The sequence below is a fragment of the Lepus europaeus genome, chromosome 3 (genome assembly GCF_033115175.1).
Source record: "Lepus europaeus isolate LE1 chromosome 3, mLepTim1.pri, whole genome shotgun sequence".
NCBI lineage: Eukaryota > Metazoa > Chordata > Mammalia > Lagomorpha > Leporidae > Lepus > Lepus europaeus.
In genome coordinates, this window is record NC_084829.1 from 104,693,642 (window position 1) to 104,717,735 (window position 24,094).

General features: G+C 41.9%; 1 protein-coding gene across 1 annotated transcript in view; it reads right to left on the bottom strand.

Annotated features, from left to right (window-relative positions):
- RTN4IP1 (reticulon 4 interacting protein 1) overlaps nt 1–24,072 on the bottom strand; it is a 68,915-nt gene extending 44,843 nt beyond the window's left edge. Inside the window, exons 1-4 of the mRNA XM_062186563.1 lie at nt 23,281–24,072; nt 15,368–15,519; nt 11,893–11,961; nt 10,893–11,017 (exon numbers count right to left, since the gene is read on the bottom strand). Coding sequence (XP_062042547.1) covers nt 10,893–11,017; nt 11,893–11,961; nt 15,368–15,519; nt 23,281–23,554 — 620 coding nt within the window. The 5' untranslated portion in view covers nt 23,555–24,072. The remainder of the gene's footprint in view (nt 1–10,892; nt 11,018–11,892; nt 11,962–15,367; nt 15,520–23,280) is intronic.
- Nucleotides 24,073–24,094: the final 22 nt, after the last annotated feature.

A 24,094-nucleotide genomic window follows, 5' to 3' on the forward strand; every position in this document is an offset into this window, starting at 1 on the left:
TCTGGGAGGAGTTTCAGCATTTCACACCCAGGAAGCTCTCTACCCAGCCGTATTCCAGAGAGGGAGGTGGGGAGGAGGGCCCTATCAAGATCCATAAAAACCCCTGTATCCAGCTTTCAAGAGCATGCCAGGACAGTGCGCCCGCCTTTGGGAATGGAAACTAAACGCAGCTTTCACCCAAGGAAAGGCTGCCTAGGACCCCACGCCAGGGCTGCTAAACCCAGGCCTTCCAAACAGGCAGGAAGTCACACATGCCAACTGCTGCCTGAGGGTGTGTGTGGGCATCGTACTCCAACAATGTTTTTTGAGTCAATCAAACTAGACAGGTACAAAATGTTAGTAAAATGGTGCCATGTTCCTAAGCCCAGCCTGGCTTACCAGAAGTCAGGGGCGCCTATAGCCCAATCACAAGCATCAGCTCCACCCCAACCCTAACAGGATTTGCTGCTCCCTCTTCCTTCCCTCTGCAAAGCTATATAAGCCCTGTTCTCCCAGCACAGGCTGCAGTGTTCTCTGTGCATGGGGGGGTAGCCTGTCAGTTTCCCCCACCTGACAATAAACCTTTCCCCTTACTCCGGTGTTTGGTGTGTTTTGTGGTGGCCTTTCCTTACACAAAACTATATTCTCCACTTTCTGAATGAGGCCAGCCAACTCCAAGATGAGGAGGTACAGGGTTGGAATTTCTGGCCCAACTGTGGGTTGTGGAAATCCTGGGTGTTGTCTCTCCTACCTTACCAGTTCTCTTTATACCAAGTGTCTTGAAGGACTCATTTGTTTTGTCTCTAACAAAACAAAAGCCATCCAGCCCCAGATGGTTCTAAGGCAGGGCTTCCAGACTGCTCTGCTGGAGGATGTGAACAGCCCTCCGAACCACACAAGATAATCTCCCCAGGTCTCCTCTGCACACCACAGGACAGACAGCACCGTAAGAATAACCACAATCAGCTCTACTCCCATACGCCAGCTTGAAGAAAATACTGAAGATGTCACCTATGTCACCACCAAAAGACTTGAGAGGAGAATTAAGGTAGCTAGGTAGATATTAGCCCATGTGTGTACTAGGGGCGAAAGAAAACAGGAGTGTTTGTGTGGTTAAATGAGGGAAGAAATGTGGGCTAGGCCTTGGAAGCTGACCAGCATTTGAACATCTAAAGTCTTGACCTTGTTTATTAACCCTGTTGGGTGGGCTTCAGCACATCCCTGCAGGCAGCTTAGGGGAATCTTCTGTGCCCCCCATCGAGGGAACTATTAGGTCCATCATGAAGTCATGGGAGGAATTTCATGCCCAGGAAGCCCCCCACCCAGCTGTATCCCAACAAAGGAGCAGGACAGAGAAATGGAGGGCCATACCCAAATTCTAAAAATTCCAGTCTGAGAGCAGACTGGGCTATCAGTTTTCTACTGAGATGCCTGCTGGTCTACCAGGTATGCTTCTCTTCATTAAACTTATCTTCACTATTCACTCACCCTTCTGTGTCCATACCTTCATACTTTGTTGTTAGGAGACTCAGCAGCTAGGAACAACTACGCAGTCCCACTTCATTGGAATAATGACCCATTCTTGCTTCAAAACTATGGATGGGCAGTTAACAAGGAAACAGCTTCACCTGGCATTTTCTAGTGATACCAAAGTATAGAGAAAAATGACAAAACCACATGACATCAAGACTAAACTATCCCTTTTGCTCACTAATGCTTGTGTGAGGAGGTGGATGGACTGTGGAACATCCACAAGCAGCTCACTCTGCAAACAACTCTGCTCTCTCCAAGGATGGGACAGGCTCATGGAGCAAAAAGGGGATCCTCTTCACCCCATAGCTGTGGAAGCCTTGTGCACTGTGACTGTAGGAACCCTGTGACTGCATGATAAGGTGTGGGATATAGCTGAGTCTTTGAGCAATCACTGTGTCTGGTGTCAGAGGCTCAGGGCTCTCTGACTCCTGGGAGTAGGCCATTGCTGAGTACTGCACAGATCCTTTGTGTGGTGCATCACCAACATGGCTGAGGGCTGCACCCACTGTGGGCTAACCCTAGGCACTGATCACCTTGGAAGAGAGATGAAGTTGTGAATATACCAACAGGTGTGAGCATACCCTCCCCCTGCTGACAATGAAGGAGATCTATCACGCCCAACTTGGGTATCACCACGGATTCTCGCCCCACCCCTGAGCACTGACCAGAGCTCCCGGTCACACCCAGCACATGCCTCTGGATAGGCACCGAAGGAGTAGATACTCCATTAAGCCACAGAGGCATAATTCAAAGATAAAATCCAACCGTGGAGAAAACAAACAAGGGTTTCCACAAATGCCTAAAAGTAAACACAGAAATACAAGAAACAAGAACAGGGAAGAAAATACAACATCCCCAAAGGAACATAACACTTCAATCTTAGAATGTGAAGACAAAGAGATTGATGAAATGCCTGAAAAGGAATTCAAAAGAAAGTTAGTGATCATTATGAAAGAATATGAATGCAGAAAATCTCCTAGCAAAAGCACAAAGAAGGCCCAAAGCAATCAATGGGAATACTTACGAGAAAATGGCAGGGCCAAGTCTTTACTTATCAATAATAACCTTGAATCTAAATGGTCTAAATTGTTCAATTCAAAGATATCAACTGGCTGAATAGATTAAAAAACAAAATCCATCTGTTTGCTGCCTCTAAGAAACACACTTCACCAACAAAGACTGAAAGTGAAAGGATGAAAAAAGATATTCCATGCTAATGGAAAGCAAAAACAAGCCAACGCAGCCACTTTAATATCAGACAAAAAGGGCATTATGTAATTAAGGGATCAACTCAACAGGAAGATGTGACTATAATAAATGTATACACACCCAATGCCAGGATACCTGGCGATTTAAAACATGTTAATGGATCTAAAGGGAGAACAGTAATGGGGGACTCCAACACCTCACTTTAATCAAGGGACAGATTAACTAGCCAGAAGATCAACAAAGAACAACAGAACTAATCTGCACTATGGACCAAATAGACCTAATGGATATCTAGAGAACATTTCAACCAACAGTTAAAGAATACACATTCTTTTCATCAGTGCATGTAACTTTTTCTAGGATAGGCCATATACTAGACCATAAAGCTAGTCTCCACAAATTAAAAAAACAAAACAAAACAAAACAAAACAAACAAAAAAACTGAAATCATACCATGTATCTTTTCTGACCACAATGGAATGAAGCTGCAAATTAACAATTGAAGAATCTCTAGAAAATATGAAAACAGATTGAGACTGAACAACATGCTCCTGAATGAACAGTCGGTCATAGAAAAAAATCAAAAAGGGGGCCGGCAATGTAGTACAACAGGTTAAGTCTCTGTCTGCAGTGGCAGCATCCCACATGGGCACCAGTTTGAGTCTTGGTTGCTCCACTTCCGATTCAGCTCCGTTACTGTGCCTGGGAAGGCAGTGGATGATGGTCCAAGTGCTTGGGCTCCTGCACCCATGTGGGAGACCAAGAAGAAGCTCTGGGTTCCTGGGCTTGGCCTAGCCCAGTCCTGGTTGTTGTAGCCATTTGGGAAGTGAGCCACTAGATGGAAGATCTTTCTTTCTCTGTCTTTCCCTCTCTCTCTCTCCAACTCTTTCAATAAAAATAAATAATTTCAAAAAAAAAAAAAATCAAAAGGGAAATAAAAAAAATTCCTGAAAATGAATAAAGATGACAATACAACATATCCAAACTTATGGGATATAGCAAAAGCAGCGTTAAGAGGAAAGTTTATAGCAATTAATGCATACATAAAGAAATTGGAAAAGCATCAAATAAATGAGCTATCAATGCATCTCAAGGACACAGAAAAACAACAAACCAACCCAAAATTAGAAGGAGGAAAGAAATCATTAAAATTAGAGAAGAAAATTGAAACAAAAAAATACAAAAGATGAATGAAATGAAAAGCTGTTTCTTTGAAGAAAACAAACAAAATTCATATGCCATTGGCCCAACTAAAAAAACAAAAAAAGATGGAGAAGACCCAAATCAATAAAATCAGAGATGAAAAAGGAGATTAACAATGGATATCACATAAATAAACAAGAATAATCAGGAATTACTACAATATGCAAAAAAATTGGAAAGTTTAGAATAAATGAATAGATTCCGGGATGCATACAATTTAGCAAAATGGAGGCATGAAGACATTGAAAACCTAAATAAATCAATGACCAAGATGGAGATTAAATCAGTAATAAAGACCGTTCCAACAAAGAAAAGACCAGGACTGGATGGCCTTAGTGCTGAATTCTATCAGACTTTTACAGAACTAATTCTGATTCTTCTCAAACCATTCAAAATAATTTAAAGGGGCCGGCGCTGTGGCTTAACAGGCTAATCCTCCGCCTTGCAGCGCCAGCACACCGGGTTCTAGTCCCGGTTGGGGCGCCGGATTCTATCCCGGTTGCCCCTCTTCCAGGCCAGCTCTCTGCTATGGCCCGAGAAGGCAGTGGAGGATGGCCCAAGTCCTTGGGCCCTGCACCCCATGGGAGACCAGGAGAAGCACCTGGCTCCTGGCTTTGGATCAGCGCGATGCACCAGCCGCAGCGGCCATTGGAGGGTGAACCAACGGCAAAAAGGAAGACCTTTCTCTCTTTCTCTTTCTCTCACTATCCACTCTGCCTGTCAAAAAATAATAATAATAATAATTTAAAGGTAGGGAATCCTTCCAAACACCTTCTATGAGGTATCACCTTAACTCTAAAACCAGAATAAGATAGAAGCAAAAGAACTATAGACCATATTCTTGGTGAACAGAGACATAAAATTCCTCAATAAAATACTAGTCAAATCCAACAACATGTCAGAAACATCATTCACCCAGACCAAGTGGGATTTCCCACTATTATGCAGGAATGTTTCAACATACACAAATCAATAAATGTGACATATTGCATTAACAAACTAAAGGATAAAAACCATATGATTACTTCAACAGACGTAGAGAAAGCATTTGACAAAACACAACATCCTTTCATGATTTTAAAAAAAAAAAGTAAGCAAATTGGGAATAGAAGGAACATTCCCCCATACAATCAAGGCAATATACAACAAACCCACAGCCAGCATCATAGCGAATGGGGAAAAATTGGTAGCATTCCCACTAAAATCTGGAACCAGGTAAGGATGCTCACTTTTATCATCGCTATTCAATAGAGTCCTCGAAGCTTTAGCCAGAGCCATTACGCAAGCAAAAGAAATCAAATGGATACAAATTGGAAAGAGGAAAGTCAAATTATCCCTTTTTGCAGATGACATGATTCTAAATATAGGGGAACCAAGAGACTTCACTAAGAGACTACTTCATAAGAGGTTTTGGTAAAGTGGCAGGACATAAAATTGACACACAAAAATCAAAAGCCTTTATTTACACAGACAATACCATGGCTGAGAATGAAATTCTCTGATCAGTCCCATTCACAATACAAAAAAAAATTTAAATAACTTGGAAAAATTTAACCAAGGATTTCAAAGATCTCTACAATGAAAATTATAAAACATTAAAGAAACAAATAGAGGAAGACACAAAAAAATGGAAAATCTTACATGTTCATGGATTGGAAGACTCAATATCAAAATGTCCATATTACCAAAAACAATTTAAAGATTCAATGTGATATCAAAACATCAATGACATTCTTCTCAAATCTAGAATAAACAATGCTAAAATTCATATGAAAACCCAAGAGATCCTTAATAGCTGAAGTAACCTTATACAACAAAAATAAGGCCAGAGGCATCACAATACCAGATTTCAAAACATACTATGAGGCAGTTATAACCAAAACAGCCTGGTACTGGCACAGAAATAGATATGTAGGTCAATAGTACAGAATAGAACCCCCAGAAATCAATCCATGCATCTACAACCAACAGATCTTTGGCAAAGGAGGTTAAAATCAATCCCTAGAAAAAGGACAGTCTCTTCAATAAATGCTGCTGGGAAAATTGGATCTCCATGTGCAGAAGCATGAAACAAGACCCTTACCTTATACCATATACAGAAATCAACTCAAAATATTTCAAGGATCTAAATCTATTACCTAATACCACCAATTTACTAGAGGAGAATATTGGGGAAACTCTGCAAGACATTCGCATAGGCAAAGACTCTTAGAAAAGACCCTAGAAGCACAGGAAATCAAAGCCAAAATAGCTTGGGATTACATCAAGCTAACAAGCTTCTGTACGGCAAAGGAAACACAACAAATTCAAAGGCAACAGACAGAATGGGAGAATATATTTGCAAACTATGCAACTGATAAAGTATTAATAAACAGAATCTATAAAGAGCTCAAGAAACTTAACAACAAAAAAACAAATAATCCAATTTAAAAATGGGCAAAAGATTTGAACATGCATTTTTAAAAAAAAATTCAAATGGCCAACAGACACATGAAAAAATACTCAGGATCACTAGCCATCAGGAAAATGCCAATCAAAACCACAATGAGTTTCATCTCACCCCAGTTGGAATGGCTCTCATACTGAAATCAACAAACAACAAAAGCTGCTGAGGATGTGGGAGAAAAAGTAACCTAATCCACTGTTGGTGGGAATGTAAACTAGGACAGCCATTGTGGAAGACAGTATGGAAATTCCTCAGAAAGCTGAAAATAGATCTACCATATGACCCAGCAATCCTACTCCTGGGAATTTACTCAAAGAAAACAAAATCAGCATATGAAAGAATTATTTGTACCCCTATGTTTATTGCAGCTCAAGGGCTAAATTTTATGGAATCAACCCACATGCGCATCAACTGATGACTGCATTAAGAAAATGTGGAACATATACACTATGGAATATTACTCAGCGGCAGAAGAATGAAATCCTGCCTTTTGCAACGTAATGGATGTAACTGAAAACCATTATACTTAGTGAAATAAGTCAGCCCCCAAAAGACAAATGTTTTCCCTGATCTGTGGCAACTAGTAGAGTACAAAAAATTAACATGATTATTTGCATTTAAATCTGCATAAAACTATTCTTGTATATACCTGTTCCTAGGAAATGGCTTACAGTCTAAACGAACTTAATTATCTTATAACACACGGAAAATATGTCGACGTTACACTGTCATTGGTTGTATTTCACTGAAAGAAATTATGAATGACCAAAAATACTGAATATGGATGAAATGGTCATTTATATATTCAATTATTGTTTATAGCCATTGCCTGTATTTCCACTAAACTAGGGTCTTTTTGCTCTTATTAAACTTATTTGGTGAAATAGCAATCTTTTCACTATAATGTACATTGAAAATATGCACTCTCAAATTTTTGAAAAAAAAAAAAGAAAGGTAAAACAAAGGACGCTGGGAGAGAGGAGGGCAATATCATTTATGTTCTTAGACTTGTATCTTCAAATGATTTTGAATCTGTTAAAAATTAAAATAAAAATGAAAAAAATAAATGAACAAGTCTACCTCAGTAAGTACATATCATAAGATAAGAAACTTTTCTACTTTTCAAAGTTCTCACAACCAACACTATCCTCCACTCAGTAACTGCAGAGAGACCATCAACAGCCTGTGGTCAACAGTTAGTTAACGGCAGAGTGCAGAGATGCAGGGATCCAATTTTCCAGTTTCAGGCTATCTTTGCTTAAGCACAAGCTAACAGTGTAGCAAAGAATTAGCCCAAAAGCCCACAATAAACTTGGGGCTCAGGCCTACACATTTGAGAAGAGACAGCTAGATCTTTGTCTCCACATTGTTTCTCAGTTTACATAAAGTGTGGCCCGAGAGCCCCGAAACCAGCAAAAGGAGCCACAGTGCACACACAAGGGTCTCCAAAATGCTAACATGGAAAATGAGCATCATGAAAAAACCATGTGTGGATTTCAATTTTTTTTTTTTTTTTTGCAGCAAAACAAAGTCACCTTTTAATTATGTTTTCCATGACTGTTTTGAAGTACCCTTGTATAATCATGCAGGCATAGGCTGTCTAACATTTTTAAGGGGAAAAAGAAAAAAAAAAAATCCAAACAATAAAACATCAGTCATCACAGAACCTACGATACTAAAAATCTAAAAACCTTATATAATCTTTTTTGTAAGGTTATTAACTAAGACAGACAGAAAAAACCCACGTGGTCAAGTTAATTTAAAGAAAGTATTTGACCAAAATGGCAATGTCAAGAAAGAAAAGCTACAAGATCTTAAAAAATAAACAGGGCTGACCTTTAGAAAAACATCTACCTTGAATTCTAAGATAAAGGGTAGCACACTCACGAGGTGCTTTCAGAAATACAGCAATTCAACTCAGTAAATTCAATGCTTATCACCCAAAACTTTAAATGGAAAGTCTAATATTTCACAAGAATACAGAATGATACAGACTTTAGTTATTTTACCTGTATAATCCTTAGTAATAAAAGCTATATTATTATCATTTCACCTGCAGCCCTCTTCTTCCTCACAATAATTAAATGCTTCTTATATGTAGTTTTCTCACCAAAAAAAAAATAATCACCAGTTCTATGTCAATATCCTAAATTATGAACATTATATTCTTTTTGCTAACCCATGTGCTACAACCTGTGTCACCAGCTTCGTATGTTATCTCATTTTATCCTCATAGAAAACAAGAGGCTGAGTGGGTCACCCAGCTACAAAGTGGCCGTAATTTGACAATGAACTCAAGTGCAACTGAGACAGTTTCTAGTCGCTGTCTTGTCTCTAAGTGGCAGACATTCAAGTCATCCGTGAACCAGAGGCGCTCAAGCAATGGGTGGAAGAAAACTCAGGAATACTAAACAGTGTCTTACAGCCCTGTATACATGAAGGGTGAGAGCAACTCCTGGTAGGGGTAAGAAAAAAATATCTTTCCCCGCATAGCACTCTCTGGAAACCACAGGTGGTGATCTTCACCTTCTTAGGATGTGAGAAAAGGTATGGGCCTTCTTCCAGAGATTCAGACCAAAATTCTACATTATTTTAGAAGGTGCAGACTCATATAAACCATCGGTATATCTCAGTTCAAAAATTCCCACTTGGAGCCAGTGCTGTAGTAGGTTGGGCCTACTGCTGGCAGCGCCAGAATCCCTTATGAGCACCAGTTCCAGTCCTGGCTGCTCCACTTCTGATCCAGCTCCCTGCTAATGGTCTGGAGAGCATTGCAGGATGGCCCAAGTGCTTGGGCTCCTGCACCATGTGGGAGACCTGGAAGAAGTTCTTGGCACTTGGCTTCGGACCAGCCCAGCTCCAGTCATGGCAGCCATTTGGGGAGTTGAACCAGCAGATGGAAGACCTCTCTGTTTCTCCCTCTCTCTTTAACTCTGCTTCTCAAATAAATAAATCTTCAAAAAAAAAAAAAAATTCCCATTTGAGGGGTGGGCGAATGGTTGACTCACCATTTGGGATACCCACATCCCATGTTAAAGTGCCTGGTTCAAGTCTGGCTACTCTGCTTCTGATCCAGCTTCCTGCTAATGTACACCCTGAGAAGCAGCAGATAATGGCTTAAGTAGTTGGGTCCTTGACATTCAGATTGGGAGACCAGGACTGAGTTCTAGGCTCCTTGTTTTAGCCAGGCCCAGTTCTGGCTGTTCTGGCCACCTCGGGAGTTAACAAGTGGATGGAACGTCTCTCTCAGCTATCTCTCTCTGCCTTTATAATGAAACAAAGAGGGCCAGTATTGTGCTGTTACAGGTTAAGCTGCTGCCTGCAATGCTGGCATCTCATATGGGTGCCAGCTCAAGTCCCAGCTGCTCCACTTCTGATCCAGCTCCCTGCTAATGTGCCTGGGAAAGTAGCAGAAGATGGCGCAAGTGCTTGAGCCCCTGCACCCACATGGGAGACCTGGATGAAGCTCCTGGCTTTGGCCTGGCCCAGGTCAGGCCATTGTGGCCATTTGAGGAATGAACCAGTGAATGGAATATCTCTTTCTCTCTGAATCTCCCTTTCTTTATAACTTTGCCTTTCAAATAAATAAAACAAATCTATAAATATATAAATGAAATTAAAATAAATACTTTTTAAAAATTGCAAATAAGTAAAAAGCCCCATTGATTTGACTGGAAATTAACAGAATGAGGTTTTAAAAGTACAAACTGACACAAATTTCACTGGAAATTGTTTCAAATGTTAGCACAGCCCTGCTCACATAGAAAACTTACAGAAGGGGAGCTAGAACTGTGGTGTAGCAGGTAAAACCACTACCTGCAATGCTGGCACCCCACATTGGCGTCAGCTGGTGTCCCACTCGCTCCTCTTGTGATCCAGCTCCCTGCTAATGGCCTGGGAAAGCAGCAGAAGAGGAACCAAGTTCTTGGACCAGTGCCATCAATGTGGGAGACCTGGATAGAGCTCTTAACTCCTGGCTTCAGCCTGTCCCAGCCACTGCGGCCACTTGGGGAGTGAACCAGTGGATGGAAGATCCTCTCCCTCTGCCTCTGCCTCTGCCTCTGCCTCCCCCTCTCTCCCCCCTCCCTCTCTCTCTCTGTAACTCTGACTTTCAAATAAATACATTTTTTTTCTTTTTAGATTTATTTCACTTAATTGAAAGTCAAAGTAAGAGAGAGAGAGAGAGAGCACCATCTTCCATCCACTGGTTCACTCCCGAGATGGCCACAACAGCCAGGGGAAGTCAGGAGCCAGGAACTTCTTCCGGGTCTCTCACACAGGTGCAGGGGCCCAAGGACTCGGGCCATCTTCCACTGCTTTTCTAGGCATATTAACTGGGAGCTGGATTGGCAATGGAGCAGCTGGGACTGTAACCTGCACCTGTATGGGATGCTAGAGTTGTAGGTTGTGGCTTAACCTGCTACAGCATAACACCTGCCACACCAAATAAATAAATATGTAAAACAAACAAAAACTTACAAGTGAAGGGAGGTTTAGAGGCTCCCATTGTTAACACACTTACCGTTTTCCTGTGCAATTCTTGTCATTCAGTCCGCCAACCTTGTTTATGGCAGACCAGGCTGTGAGTGCCACATATGGCAAAGAGGCAGCTTGAGTATGAGTGAGTGACTTGGGCTTGTGAGACACCTAGATTTGAAGACAACAATTGACAATAAGTAACTTGTAAACCGATAAACACAAGTAAGCACATTTACCTTCAAAGGAATCCAACTGTTTTCACAGGCAAACTTATAAAATTCTTCCAGGTTCAGTGTTTATTTGCACAGCCTACTGCAAGTTTATCCCTAAGCAATATTCACTAAATAGCTTTCTACGTGCCTCAAAGAGGCCCAGCAATGTTTAGAAAGCTACATTATCAGATATGGCTACTTCCTTATTTTTAAAAAGACCATACACACTAATCCCATGTAGTCCTGACTACACCAGAAGTAAATCTAAATAAACCTTGAATCCTCATAAACACAATCTAATTTGTTTTTGAGTTCAGTTGCCTCCTTTACCCCCCTTTTCTGGAAGGTAAAATTTCTAGCCTTTTGCGTCTCAGTGACACACCTCTTTTCTCTTCTTGCTCCCCCTTCCCTGGCCGGTTTCCTCCATGTAAATCTTTCTCTCTCTTCAGAGTCAGGTCTGACAAATGTGATGGGTTCCTGTTTTCACAGTTACTCCCAGCAGCTCAGTGCACCCATGCCCCTGCTCGTGATGGATTCATCCTCTCCACTGGGTATATTTGATTTCAAGCCCACGCTTGGTAAAACCCAGGGGCACAGCAGGGTTCTAGATTTCATTCCAAACCCCTGCTCCATTACACAAAGATGACTTCCTTGACAAGCAGGGTTATTAAAGGACACCAAACACCCTTTTAATCTTTCAAAAATTTCCTGTTCTCCTAGTTCTTTCAAAACTGCCCATAAAACAAGAACCCAATCTGAAAAATCACCCGCGATATCTGTCAGTCTTTGTTTATGCTTTCTAATAGCATTTCAGCAGAGTTGGTGAGTTACCTCATTCCCACTGACCACGACAAACTCTGAGAAAGTGCCTTGTTTCCAAGGAGGGACTGCGGCCCAGACCTGAAACACACATGCAGGCACTTATATTAAAGACACAGATCTTTGCTGTCCAAAGCAGAACATGAAGCTGTTCCCTAATACACACCCAACCCAATGAAAGCAGCACAAATCAGCAAAACCGCAAGAAAAGAGTTATCCCAAGAGGCTGGTGTTACGGTGAAGCAGGTAAAGCCACTGCTTGCAATGCTGGCATCCCATATTGAGGCCACGGTGGGAATTCCAGTTCCAACCCAGCTTCTTGCTAATGCTCCTGGGAAGGCAGCAGAGAATATTCCAAGTACTTGGGTCCATACCTCTCATATGGGAGACCGGGATGGAGTTCCTGGCTTCTGGCTTCAGTCTGGCTCAGCCCTGGCTACTGCAGGCATTTGGGGAATGAAACAGGAGATGGACAGTGTCCTTCTTCCTATCTCTCTGTAGCTCTGGTTTTTTTATTTGTTTGTTTTTAAAGATTTATTATTTATTTGAAAGGCAGAGTTACAGAGAGACTGAGAGAGAGTATGTGAGTCTTCCATCCACTAGTTTACTTCCCAGTTGGCCACAACAGACTGGGCTGGGCCATGCCAAAGCCAGGAGCCTGGAGCTTCATCCAGGTTTCCCACGCAGGTGCAGGGACCCAAGGTCTTGGGCCATCTTCCACAGCTTTCTCAGGCCATAGCAGAGTTGGATTGGAAGTAGAACAGCCTGGATCTTTTTTTTTTTTTAAACTTTTATTTAATGAATATAAATTTCCAAAGTACAGCTTATGGATTACAATGGCTTCTCCCCCCACCATAACTTCCCTCCCACCCGCAACCCTCCCCTTTCCCGCTCCCTCTCCCCTTCCATTCACATCAAGATTCATTTTCAGGGGAGGGTTGCGGGCGGGAGGGAAGTTATGGGAGGGGGGAAGCCATTGTAACACATAAGCTGTACTTTGGAAATTTATATTCATTAAATAAAAGTTTAATTAAAAAAAAAACTAAAAAAAAAGATTCATTTTCAATTCTCTTTATATACAGAAGATCAGTTTAATATATATTAAGTAAAGATTTCAACAGTTTGCCCCCACATAGCAACACGAAGTGAAAAAATACTGTTGGAGTACTAGTTATAGCATTAAATAACAGTGTACAGCACATTAAAGACAGAGATCCTACATGATATTTTTTAAAAATTAATTTTCTATGCCATTCCCAATTTAATACCAGGTTTTTTTTTTTCATTTCCAATTATCTTTATATACAGAAGATCGATTCTGTATATACTAAGATTTCATCAGTTTGCACCCACACGAAACACAAAGTGCAAAAATACTGTTTTAGTATTATAGCATCACTTCACATTAGACAACACATTAAGGACAGATCCCACATGAGATGTAAGTACACAGTGACTCCTGTTGTTGACTTAACAATCTGACACTCTTGTTTATGGCGTCAGTAATCTCCCTAGGCTCTAGCCATGAGTTGCCAAGGCTATGGAAGCCTTTAGGGTTTGCCGACTTTGATCTTATTCCAACAGGGTCATAGTCAAAGTGGAAGTTCTCTCCTCCCTTCAGAGAAAGGTACCTCCATCTTTGATGGCCCCATTCTTTCCACTGGGATCTCACTTGCAGAAATCTTTCATTTAGGTTTTTTTTTTTTTTTTCCTTTTCCAGGGTGCCTTGGCTTTCCATGCCTACAATACTTTCATGGGCTCTTCAGCCAGATCCGAATGTCTTAAGGGCTGATTCTGAGGCCAGAGTGTTGTTTAGGACATCTGCCATTCTATGAGTCTGCTGTGTATCCTGCTTCCCATGTTGGATCGTTCTCTCCCTTTGTGATTCTATCAGTTAGTATTAGCAGACACTAGTCTTGTTTGTGTGATCCCTTTGACTCTTAGACCTATCAGAGTCATCAATTGTGAACTGAAATTGATCATTTGGACTAGTGAGATGGCATTGGTACATGCCACCTTGATGGGATTGTATTGGAATCCCCGGCACATTTCTAACTCCACCATTTGGGGCAAGTCTGATTGAGCATGTCCCAAATTGTACATCTCCTCCCTCTCTTTTTCCCACTTTTATGTTTAACAGGGATCACTTTTCAGTTAAAATTTCAACACCTAAGAATAATTATGTGTTAATTACAGAGTTCAACCACTAGTATTAGAACAACAACAACAACAACAAAAATACTAAAAAGGATAAAGTATTATTACATTGTACACCAAGAGTCAGGACAAGAGCTGATCAGGTCATTGTTTCTTATAGTGTCCATTTCACTTCAACAGGTTTCCCCTTTGGTGCTCAGTTAGTTGTCACCGATCAGGGAAAACAAATGATATTTGTCTCTTTGGGACTGGCTTAATTCACTCAGCATGATGTTTTCCAGATTCCTCCATCTTGTTGCAAATGACCAGGTTTCATTGTTTTTGACTGCTGTATAGTATTCTATGGAGTACATGTCCCATAATTTCTTTATCCAGTCTACTGTTGATGGGCATTTGGGTTGGTTCCAGGTCTTAGCTATTGTGAATTGAGCTGCAATAAACATTAATGTGCAGATGGCTTTTTTGTTTGCCAATTTAATTTCCTTTGGGTAAATTCCAAGGAGTGGGTTGGCTGGGTTGTATGGTAGGGTTATATTCAGGTTTCTGAGTAATCTCCAGACTGACTTCCATAGTGGGAACAGCCTGGATCTTAACAGGTGCCCATATGCTGGGCACCATAGGTGGTAGCTTTACCTGCCATGCCACAGGGCCAGCCCCTAAACCTTTTCTTTTTAAAAAGTTATTTCAAATGATATAAGCATACTGTTTAGTGTGATTCTGGATTTATCAGGTCAAACAAGGCAAAAGCTGATGCTGTTACATCCTGGGGCACTTGCAGTACCAGGAACAGCAGTCTCTGGGTTCCACTACTGGCTACAGCACTTGCTAGCTGGGGGACTTCTTTAGTTTGGCTTTCTCATCTGTAAACTGGCCTGGCTGCACCTACTCCATAGGGGTTAAGTGAGTTATTTTATGAAAAGCAATCAGAACAATGTTAGCAATTTTTATGAGCTCACTATAATCTCTTGGCACAAAAATTTAACCACAGCAAGTGACAGGTGATTATAACAAACTTCAGCTATTTTAAAACCATGTAACCCCTAATGTAGCCATTGTCATTTAAAGGCTCAAGAAAAATAAAAGTCTCAGTTCTACATATCTTGATGTCTTACAGTTCTGAACCACTGAACTTAGAAAACTCAAGTACTATCAAGTTGGTTTGGAATCGTTGGTGAAAAAAAGTAACAGAACCAAGACGATGAGAGGGTTCCAGCCAAAGCTCAGTACACATGCTGAAAGGCATAAAGGCCACTGGCACAGAACAGACTTCCAAACACCACGGAATGAGGGTGCCACGTCTTGAGAAGGAACAGCACGTCTCCCAACTCACCTCGTCTCCGGGCTTGAAGTACTTCACATCCAGCCCACATTCCATCACTACTCCGGAGACATCCCGCCCCAGGGTCAGCGGAAACTCCTCCCCTTTGGTTTTAATGTGTAAAGGATCCCGCTTCATGTTTAACGCTGTAGCTCCATAACCACCTAAGAAACACCATGGTCAGTGTCCTCCGGCAAAGAACAGAATGACTTTAAAATCCCTATAGAATCATAGGCCAGGTTGAAGAAGCAGATTATAAACAACCAACCAACCAACCAACCAACCTTTTTTTTTTAAAAAAAAGATTTATTTATTTATTTGAAAGTCAGAGTTACACAGGGAGAGAAGGAGAGGCAGAGAGAGAGAGAGAGGTCTTCCATCCACTGGTTCACTCCCCAAGTGGCCGCAACAGCTAGAGCTGTGCCAATCTGAAACCAGGAGCTTCTTCTGGGTCTCCCACATGGGTGCAGGAGCCCAAGGATTTGGGCCATCTTTCACTGCTTTTCCAGGACATAGCAGAGAGCTGGATCAGAAGTGGAGCAGCTGGGACTTGAACCGGTGCCCATATGGGACACCGGCACTGTAGGCGGCGACTCTACCTGCTATGCCACAGTGCCAGCCCCAAAACAACCAATCTTATGATCTTTTCCCATCACGGGGTAAAGCATGAAAACTTTGAGTGTTGTCTTTTCAAAGAAAATTACTTGGAAAGTCTCAACCTCTTATCTACCTGAAGCCATCACTGTGCTCAAAATGTTTTTGAAATTCAGATTTTGAAACTGTCTTCAGGACTTTTAGAATTGTCTTTTATGCAGGTTTATTTGTTCTTAGAAGATGGCTTCTTTATTAATTTATTCACACATGAACTTTATAAGCAAAGACATCTGGTGCCAAGTTTGGAAAACAAGATAAATGTTAAAGCTGTTGGAAGTTAATGAATAAATCAACAAGGGATGGATATAAAGTACTCGATATTGACACTGGTCTATGTGTTAACAGTCCCCACCTAATTTAAAAATGAAGTTTCTAAAAAGCAATTTTGCTACATAGACTCCTGAGTGGAAAAGATCCACTTGACTGTAACTGACCTGATGTTACATGAGGTGAATTGCTTTACTGCACAAATCTTTTTTTGACAGGCAGAGTGGACAGTGAGTGAGTGAGTGAGTGAGAGAGAGAGAGAGAGAGGTCTTCCTTTTCCATTGGTTCACCCTCCAATGGCCACCACGGCTGGCGCACCACACTGATCTGAAGCCAGGAGCCAGGTGCTTCTCCTGGTCTCCCATGCAGGTGCAGGGCCCAAGCACTTGGGCCATCCTCCACTGCACTCCCAGGCCACAGCAGAGAGCTGGACTGGAAGGGGAGCAACAAGGACCAGAATCTGGCGCCCCAACCAGGACTAGAACCCGGGGTGCTGGCGCCGCAGATGATTAGCCTATTGAGCCGTGGAACCTGCCTGCACAAATCTTTTTTATTTAAAGGGCCAGAGTTGTAGTGCAGGTTAAACCACTGCTTGTGACACTGGCATCCCGTGTATCAGAACGCCAGTTTGCGGCCTTGTTGCTCCATTTCTGACCCATCTCCTTGCTAATACATCGGAGGAGACAGAAGATGGCCCATGTTGGGGACCAGCACAGAGTTCTTGGCCCCTGGTTGTTGCCCAGCCCAGACCTGGCTGTTGCAGACATTTGGGGAAGGAACCAGTAGATGAAGATCTCTAAATAAATTTTAAAAGGGGGGGGGGGGCGACTGCAATGCCGGCATCCTATATAGGCACCAGGTTCTAGTCGCGGCCACTCCTTTTCCAGTCCAGCTCTCTGCTATGGCCTGGGAAAGCAGTAGGTGGCCCAAGTGCTTGGGCCCTTGCACCCACGGGGGAGACCTAGAAGAAGCTCCTGGCTCCTGGCTTTGGATTGGTACAGCTCTAGCAGTTGGCAGCCATTTGGGGAGTGAAACAGCGGATGGAAGACCTCTTTCTCGGTGGTCTCTCCTTCTCACTGTAACTCTACCTCTCAAAAAAAAAAAAAAAATCTGTGTGTGTGTGTGAAAGAAAGACACAGAGACTGTCTTTCAAATAAATACATCTTGAAAGAAAGAATGCCAAATGCTGCTAACAGGGAAGACAGTTTTTTTCAATTAAAAAGCTGCTGACTTTAAAAAAACAAAAAACTGGATCCGACAAAAGCAACACCTTTCGTGACCTTGACAGTGGCAGTTCCTGTGGCATGGTGTGCTACAGAGGGAATAGGAAACAGGGAATTGGTGACCATGAGAAGATTCAAGTCTTTCAAAGAAGGGAGACAGAGAAACGGAGTAGCAGCTGGACAGGACAACAGAGCCGGAGAAATCCGTTTTCAGTGGCTTTGTTTTAAGAGGGTAGAGATAACAGCAAATGACTATGCTAAGGGAAATAATCCTTTAGGAAGAAAAATACCGATGATGCGGGAGAGAGGTGCAGCAATGACAGGCCAGAGTGGTGGGAGGGGACGGAGTCAAGAACACGAGTGGAGCGGAGGGTGGGCCTCCGAGGAGAGCAACAGCACCGCTCCACAGAGCAGCAGGCGAGGCAGAGCACACACGGACAGATGCACACAGGCGGGGAGCTTGCAGAAGCCCTTTTTCTCATTAAAAAAGAAAAAAAATCAAGACTCATGAGAGAAAGTCAAAGTTGAGATGGTCCCACAGAATCCAGGCCAACGGCCACGATGCCAACGTCACCCGTTTACCACCTGGCTCGTGAGGACGGCACTCTTTCAGGGAAGAAAACAACTTCACACGTAACACTCAGAAAGTCAGATGTGTCCCCTCCCCTGCCTTCCATTCCTTCTCTACAGCTAAAACATATGCCATCATTCACTGACACCCCTATGAGGTTTGGGCAACAGAAGCAGGTAGGTAGCCACGTCAAATCTTAGCTACTGTTTCTGGGTGGCAAAAAGGTTTCAGTCCCCTTTGAAGTGCAGAACACACTTGCTCAAGGTTGTTTTAGAGCAGCTTTCTTGAGCATCATGAAACACTAACACATCACAGATACTATCTGAACTAGCTCCAAATCCAGAATGCAGCTGGCTGGTAGCTAGTCACTGAGAATCTGCTTAGCGACACAAAGGAACAGGCCCTGTGGAGTTTTCATCCCAAGGATGGAGGCTGCCACTTTGATTTGTTCAGAGAGTTGAGCTGATTAGGGAAATCCTAAATCTGTCATCAATTTCAAAGACTTTCATCCCATCTAAGAACACCAAGCTTTCTTGGTATAATGCTGTTGGCTGTATTTTTCTTCCCACTTTTAAAAGTATTCATTGCTTCGGCCACTTCCATGATTTGTTATTTTACGTCCAATGGTAATAGTCATCAGGAAAACAGCCAGCCTTCATCTTTCAAAACAAAGCAGACATGTCTCTTATTTTCTTGCCAAGGGAAATAACAGCTTCTGAAAATTTACAATCTTTTACTCATTATTTTATTTCCCCAAGCTATCATTGCAGAAATCTTCTGCAACAACAACATACATTCTCAAAAAGAATCCATGGGCAGGGGGGGGAAAAAAAGAGGATGACTTACAAATCTTACTCACATCATTAAAAAAAGAAAAACCTAAGATGTCTCAAGAACACCACATAAAAGCAAAACATGTTATTATATTAATAAACAGTAGACCAGATGCAGCCATTCTCCCAAAATAAATATATATATACAGGAGCAGGTGGGTGTTGCAGCCCAGTGTGTTAAGTTGCTGCTTGGGAGGCCCGCATCCTGTATCAGAGCTCTGTTCTGGTCCTGGCTGCTCTGCTTCCAATCCAGCTCCCTGCTAACGTGCCAAGGGAGCAGCAGATGATGGCCTAAGTGAGTGAATTCCTGCCACCCACATGAGTGGAAGCCCTGGCCCCTGGCTTTCATCCAGTCCAGCCCCAGCTGCTGTGATCATCTGGAGAGTCAATCAGTAGATGGAAGATCTGTCACTCTGCCTGTCAAATAAATAAAACAAAAAAATGTCCACAACACAAACTGTATATTCAAAGAAATTAAAAGTTGACAGATCTACTAGAAGACAAAATGTAAAAATTACTCATAAGATATGCATTCTTCTCATTTAAATTTGTAATCAGAAGTCAGAATGAAAATACAAAGTGGCATACAAATGACTGACAACCAAATATGTGCAGCACTGAAAGAGGCTGACAAATCGTGGAATCACTCTTCAAAGAGCTTACGATCAACAGAGAGGAAAAACACCAACCACTGAGTACAACCTACCACTTGAAGACATATCATATAAAGACTAAATTATCTTGAAGCCAATGTAAAAAGAATAAATTATGCCAGGCATTTATGTAGCCCACATCCCATGCTGGAGTGCCCGAGTTTGATTCCCTGCTCCACTCCCCATTACAGCTTCCTGCTAATGTACACTCTGAGAGGCAGCAGGTGATGGCTTCAATAGTTGAATCCCTGCCACCCAAGTGGGAGACCTGGCTCCTGTTTCAGCCTGTCCTAGCCTTGGCTGTTGCAGGTATTTGGGGACTGGACCAGCAGATAGGAGATCTCTATCTCTGTCTCTTGGCCTTTCAAATAAATAAAATAAATTCTCAAAAAATAAAGTAAAACAACACCCGCAACTTCAAAAGAACACATGTGGATTTCATGAGACATTCATAGTAAAGTCATTTCAAATCATTCTTAATAGAACCTTATAGTCACAAATACCTTAAGATTCCCAAGTCTTTCCCCAAACCTCTTTCCCTAAAGAAATGTGTAATAGCTACTCCACTATATTGACCAGGCAGGTGCTGTCCAGTAGAAATAAAATTCAAGCCTCACATGCCATTAAAAATGTCCTAGTAGCCATTAAAAAGATTAACAGAAACAAGTGAAATTAATTTAAGTAATAATTTACTTGCTATATCCAAAATATTATCCAGTCAACAAGTAACAACATGAAACTTTTAAAAAGACACTTCACATTCTTTTTTTCTTTGAAATTGATTCTGTATTTTATACTAACTGCACATCTCAATCAGGCTAGCCACACTGCAACAGCACAACACCCACATGTGGCTAGTGGCTACTACACTGAACAGCATAGGTCTAGATACACTAGCTTAAAAACAGCAGCAATCAAAATTGGAGTCCATGGAGCAAATCCAGAAGTCTCCCAGTTTGGTACAACCTCAAAATCTTTGCAAATAATTTAAGAGTTCCTTTTCCAACAATCTATGTGGGGCTGGCTTTTCATTAATTCAAACAACACACTGCAACAGACTGAAAACAGAACATATGCAAACCAAGGGCTGAGCGTTCGGCCTAGCAGCTAAGACAAGAGTTAAAGGGGCCTGGTATCATGGCTTAGCAGGTAAAGCCACCACCTACAGTGTTGGCTCCCATATAGGCACCAGTTCAAGTCTTGGTTGCTCCATTTTTTTTTTTTTTTTAAGATTTATTTGAGAGGTAGATTTACAGAGAGAGAGGGAGAGGAGACACACACACACACACAGAGAGAGAGAGAGAGAGAGAGAGAGAGAGAGAGAGAATGAATCTTTCATCTGCTGGTTTACTCCCCAAATGGCTGGCATGACTGGAGCTGGGCCGGCCTGAAGTTAGTAACCAGGAGCTTCTTCCAGGTCTCCCACATGGGTGCAGGGGTCCAAGCACCTGGGCCATCTTCCACTGCTTTCCCAGGCCATGCCAGAGAGCTAGATGGGAAGAGGAGCATTCAGAACACGAACTGGCACCTATACATGATGCCAGCACTGCAGGGAAAAGCTTAGCCTACTATGCCACAACACTGGCCCCTAATCCACTTCTGATCCAGCTCCCTGTTAATGTGCCTGGGAAAGAAGCGGAGGAGGGCCCAAGTTCTTGGAACGCTGCATCCACAAGGGAGATCAGGATGAAGCTCCTGGCTTCGGCCTGGCCCAGTCCTGGCTGTTGCAGCCATCTGGGGAGTAAGCCAGCAGATGGAAGACCTCTCTCTCTCTTTCTCTAACTCTGATTTTTGAATAAGATATATCTTTAAAAGAACAAAAAAAAAAAAAAAAAAAAAAAAGGACACAAGTTAAGAAACCCGCATCCCATACTGAAGTACCTGGGTTAGAGTTCTAGCTCCAGCTCCTGATTCCAGGTTCCTGCCAATGTAGATTCTGGGAAGCAGCAGGTAGACGGGGCCCTGCCACCACATATGTGGATCGAATTCTGGGCTGGCTTTGGGGAGGGCCCAATCCTATCAATTCTGGCATTTAAAGAATGAATCAGCACATGGGAGCTCTCTGTATCTGTCTCCCTCTCCCAATAACCTTCAAAATCCAGTCGCCTTCGATAGCAAAAGGACATGCAGAAGCGTAAAACAATGCTAAATTTCTTTTTCCTTACTTTAGAAAATAGTTATTTTTCATTGTAAGTTCTTTGAAGGTAAATCCCTTGCTCTATCAGTTACTACTTAAGTACTTCACATATTTGTGTCTCTCAGTCATTATATTTATTTCATTTTCTATTTTTCTCCTTTTGTGATTTGTAATGTTAATACAAAGGAGGTTTACTATATTTTTAAATAATATTTTAAATTTTGTTCTAACTTTTAAAAGGTAAATATCAACAGCTACAGTTCATATAACAGTCCAGTAACTTAGGAGAGTAAAGAGGTCTTGAAACCAAAAAAATTGAGAATTACTATCCAATCTATCATACCACATATGCAAAAAAAATGAGAAGGAAAAAAGTCAAAGTCTCAACATTTTCATACTTACAAATTGCACAAAAATGGTTAATTCTGTCATTAATCATAATTTTGTAAGTGGTTATACATATATAAGCAAAGAAATTAAATTCATCACACAAAAGTCATAAATGAGAATTGCTACTGAGGTAATCAGTTGACATATAAGCCCTTCTTCACAACGCTGACCCATAATTAAGTTAAAATTCTACTGCAGTTTACTTACAACGCAGGTTACCTGACCTGTGACTAACATGGAGGTTAATCATCCCAAAATATGCTTTTCAATTTCTTCAAGAGACATGGATGAGCTACCACAAGCAAGACTGATATGTTTTTGTCAATTTTTTCCAAAGTTATTCACAAATACTAATCAGTTTATCACTATATAACTGTGTGTGTGTGTTTGAGTGTGTGTAGTGCTTCTATCCTTTGCCAATATCCTCCAAGAGAAAGATTATTATTCCCATTTAGGATGGAGTATAACTGATGTGCAAACATAATCATACCTCTAAAACTTGCACCTCAGAATCAGGGTACACCAGAAAGGCAGCAGTAGACAAAACTCTTAAGTCCCAATCTACGTATGTCAACTGCTGAGGGCAGAATACAATATCACAGATGAGGAAAGTACAAGGAGTCTTCAAAATTTCATGGAAAACGTGTATTAAAGAGTTATGCATTTCAAACCATTTTTACGCCAAAATAAGCATCACTTAATGTAATTTTTCCAGAAACATTTTTTAAGTACACTCATATCATGAACATATCCTAGAGTTTTGTTCTGCTGCTTTGTCTACTAGACCAATAAAGGATCCTATCAGTAAGAAGAGTGCAAAAAAGGACAGGGATTGTTATGAAAATTCAAGTTCTTAACTGACACACAAACATAATCACACGTTCAAAGCTTGTACCTCAGAATGATGGTTCTCAGAGTATCACAAAGTTTCCAAGAAAGCACACCAGAAAGTTAGCTGCAGACACAACTCTAAAGCTCCAATTTACACATGGAAGCTGCATGTAAATACAACCTCTATTTTGTAAAAGACACCTCAACCACTGCAACTTAAAACTTTTTGGAAATATTAGCAATGGTACAGTCAAAAATCTGTGTGCCAACCAAAGAAGTTTAAGCAAATACCAATCGATTGATTTTTAGAAACTGCATGCATTACGATTAATAAAAGAGGTAATGAAGAATGTCTTTAAAACTTACTTCTCATATTAACATCTATAGGGTTTACACTCGCGGCATGGACTTTGATAATGACTTCATTTGGATAGTGTATGATGGGCATCATCATGTTCTGAGTGAATCGCAACACTTCATTCTTCCCATATTTATCTATCACCCAAGCGGGCATGACAGTGCTCTTTGGCGAGGTAGTGCTGATCTTTCTAACTGAAGGCCTTTGTGCAATTCTGCTCCTCCACAAGTAAGCCACGGTACATGCATTTCTTCTAAGCACACAAGTCTTCAGAAATTCCATCGTAAACAGTGACCGGATTGCGTGCCCCAATCAACGTGCACTCGGATTGGATCACACTCTCACCCCTGAATTCCTTTACACACACTAAAAACGACTTCCAAATCGAGCGTTCGAAAGTGCGGTTAACCCGACGCAGCAACCAAAGGGAGAACGTGGAAGTTGCTATTCTCTAGGTTTCCGAACCGCTCCAATTAACCTTCCAGTCAGGATTCTGTCCATTCCCCCTCCCTTCCCTACACACCACTCCCCTTCAAAAACCACAAACACACAAGCAGGTGTGTGCAAACACCTCGGCCCCCGGCCCTGTCCTGGGAGCTCTTGGCAGAACCAGCACACGGCTCAGGACCCCGACGCCCCTGAAATTCGCACGCCTAAAAAACTCCAAATGCGACCCTAGCCCGGAGTCTCCTTGCCTGCCCGCTCTCCTTTTCCACCGGCTTTGCGGAGCCAGCCAATCGCGTGCAGAGATCATTCCCTGTGGGCTGAGATTTGACCAATCCAAGGGCTCGGTGTTGAAGGGTCCGTGATGAGCCAAGATGG